This window comes from Ostreococcus tauri (assembly GCF_000214015.3).
Source record: "Ostreococcus tauri WGS project CAID00000000 data, contig chromosome 01, whole genome shotgun sequence".
NCBI classification, from domain to species: domain Eukaryota; kingdom Viridiplantae; phylum Chlorophyta; class Mamiellophyceae; order Mamiellales; family Bathycoccaceae; genus Ostreococcus; species Ostreococcus tauri.
This window is the reverse complement of record NC_014426.2, coordinates 417,229-419,507: the sequence shown is the minus strand read 5'-3', so window position 1 is coordinate 419,507 and position 2,279 is coordinate 417,229. Positions and strand designations below refer to the sequence as shown.

Sequence of the window (2,279 nt, the reverse complement as noted above, 5' to 3'; positions counted from 1 at the left end):
AAGTGGGTTTCTTGGCGGGAGTACCAGCCGTGAAAGCTTCATAGACGCCAGTTTTGTACACACCGAGACGAGCGGATTCCTTGAGAGTCACACCAGCCGTGCGCTGCAAGACTTTCGGGTTTATCGGGAGTTTAAGGTTCGCGTCGCAGCCGTTGAGCTGCACGCCTTTCCAGTCGGGTGGGTGGCAGCCCCACACCTGTGTGTCTTTTCCTTGACCCTCACCAATCGGCAACCAAGCGATATGTTCTCTGTACTCGTTGCCACCTCGTGCACAACCGAGGCTGTTGTAAAGGGTCGGATCAGCATCGATGGCGTCGAGCTGTGACTGAGGAACAGAGGCATCGTTCACTTTAGGATCGAGATACCAGTTGGGCAAGTAGCCACCGACTCGCTCTTGCCGGAATGGTGTCGTAGTCGCATGGTAGCACTGGAGGTTGAGCCCATCTGGTCTACGAGTGATGCACTCACCTGCGAGCCAAGCGTCGACCATACCAGCGCCCTTGTGCTTGACGTGCTCTCGAAGCCTCTCCAAACCCTTCTTGGTGAACATCAGGGACCCGGCGCCGGCCCACATGCACAGCTTGTCCCACTTGTACAAATACACGTGCGACGACGTGTTCGCATTTTGAAGGGCATCGCCCAACGCTGCCCAGTCTGGTGTTGACAACCCTTGTGTGTGCATCCCCCACTTGCCCGTCGCCTTGGAGCGGAACTTCTTCACAAACTGACCGGGTCCTCGAGCCGTGTTGACAAGCCAAACCATGTCGGCATCGGCTGGAAGCTGACGTCCGAGCTCAGCGTAGTCGAGTGGGCTAACCGAGTGGATTCCTCTACCGTCTTGCTCCCAGAGAACAACTCGTTCTTCGCCCCGCTCGAGCGCCTTCTTCCAGACAGCCATGTGAGACAGCAAGCAGCCGAAATGATGCTCGCGGTGTCCGAGGCAGGAATCAGTCCTGCACACGTGGTCCTTCGAGTCGAGCACTTGCTTCACTTCATTCATCGGTCCAGGCATGCGTCCACCCTTCTCCGGGGTGGTCATCAAATCCGAAGTCGAGTACTGCGCGACGTCCAGTGTCACCGGCCAAGCGGTAGGGAACGTCGCCTTCTGGATTTCCACCATTTCCCCGGCTTGCTGTTGAGTCATTCCGCCGTAAGTCTTGAATAAGTCTTGGATGTAATCACGCGCATCCATGGCAGTTTCTGATTCCTTACCAGGCCTCGTGTCGGCGACAATGTACGTGCGCACATTTGTCTTTCGATCGTAGCCCAAGATGGACGTGAGGTGGCCGTGTTTGCGTCGTCTTTCAGACGAGGCAGACGCGGACTCTCCCTTCGTTGTCTCGTGCTCAGACGCTTTCCCGCGACGTTGCAGCCACGATGCGACGCGAGAAAAGAATCGTCCTTGTCCCTCTTTATGTTTGTGATGTCCAAGCTTGGCGCTAGACGCGTTCGGACCTGATTCATCGGTCTCCGACTCGCTCTCCTGCGTCTCGCTCTCCTCCGTCTCGGTCTCTTCCGGCTTGGCCGGGTAAGACTCCGCGTCCGGCTTGGCCGGGTAAGACTCCGCGTCCGGCTTGGCCGGGTAAGACTCTGAGTCCGGCTTCGGCGCCGCCGGCTTCGGCGCCGACGGCGCGTGGTGATGTCCGTGATGTCCACCGTGCTTGTGATGACACAAGCGCGGGTGCTCGTGACACCAATGATTTTGAACTTTTTGCCACCGCGTCTGCTCGCCTCCGAGCGCCCCCGCGTCCGCCGTCTTCGCCTCCCCCAACGCGCTCGGCACCGCCACCCCTCCCCCCACCGAGACCCCGATCGCCGCGCACGCCAATCCAACGCACACCGCGCCCGCGACGACGCCCACGCGCCCGACGCGTCCGCGCTCGCGCGCCAGCGCATCGCGCGCACCCCGCTCGACATCCTCGAACGATCCATCGCCCGAATCCGTCGCGCGCGCCACCGCGTCGCCGACGCGATCGCGTAGGAGCGCGACGCGTTCGGCGCGATCGCGCGCGCGTCTCCCGTCCATGTCTCGCGCGTCCGTCGTCCCTCGCGCGCGCGCGCGCGTGGTCGTGCGGGCGGCGCGCGCGCCGAGGGTGTTGGGCGCTCGTAGGGTCCGCGTGTGACATCACGAGACCACGGTGCGGTCGCGCGACGCCGCGCGCGACCTCGTGGAGGCGACGACGCGATCGCGCGTCGTTCGCCCATCGATCGCGCGCGCGCGGTCACGGCGCGCGGACGCCCCGAGCGCGCTCGACCACGGCGCGGGCGCGGGGTCGAGG

The 2,279-nt window shown here is 62.6% G+C and overlaps 1 protein-coding gene across 1 annotated transcript; it reads right to left on the bottom strand.

The window, feature by feature from the left end:
• OT_ostta01g02670 (unnamed product) lies at positions 1 to 2,026 on the bottom strand (the record flags this gene model as incomplete). The annotated part of the gene is made up of 1 exon (XM_022985326.1): positions 1 to 2,026. A coding segment is annotated over one exon (2,026 nt), but the record flags the coding sequence as incomplete, so codon positions are not given.
• Positions 2,027 to 2,279: the final 253 nt, after the last annotated feature.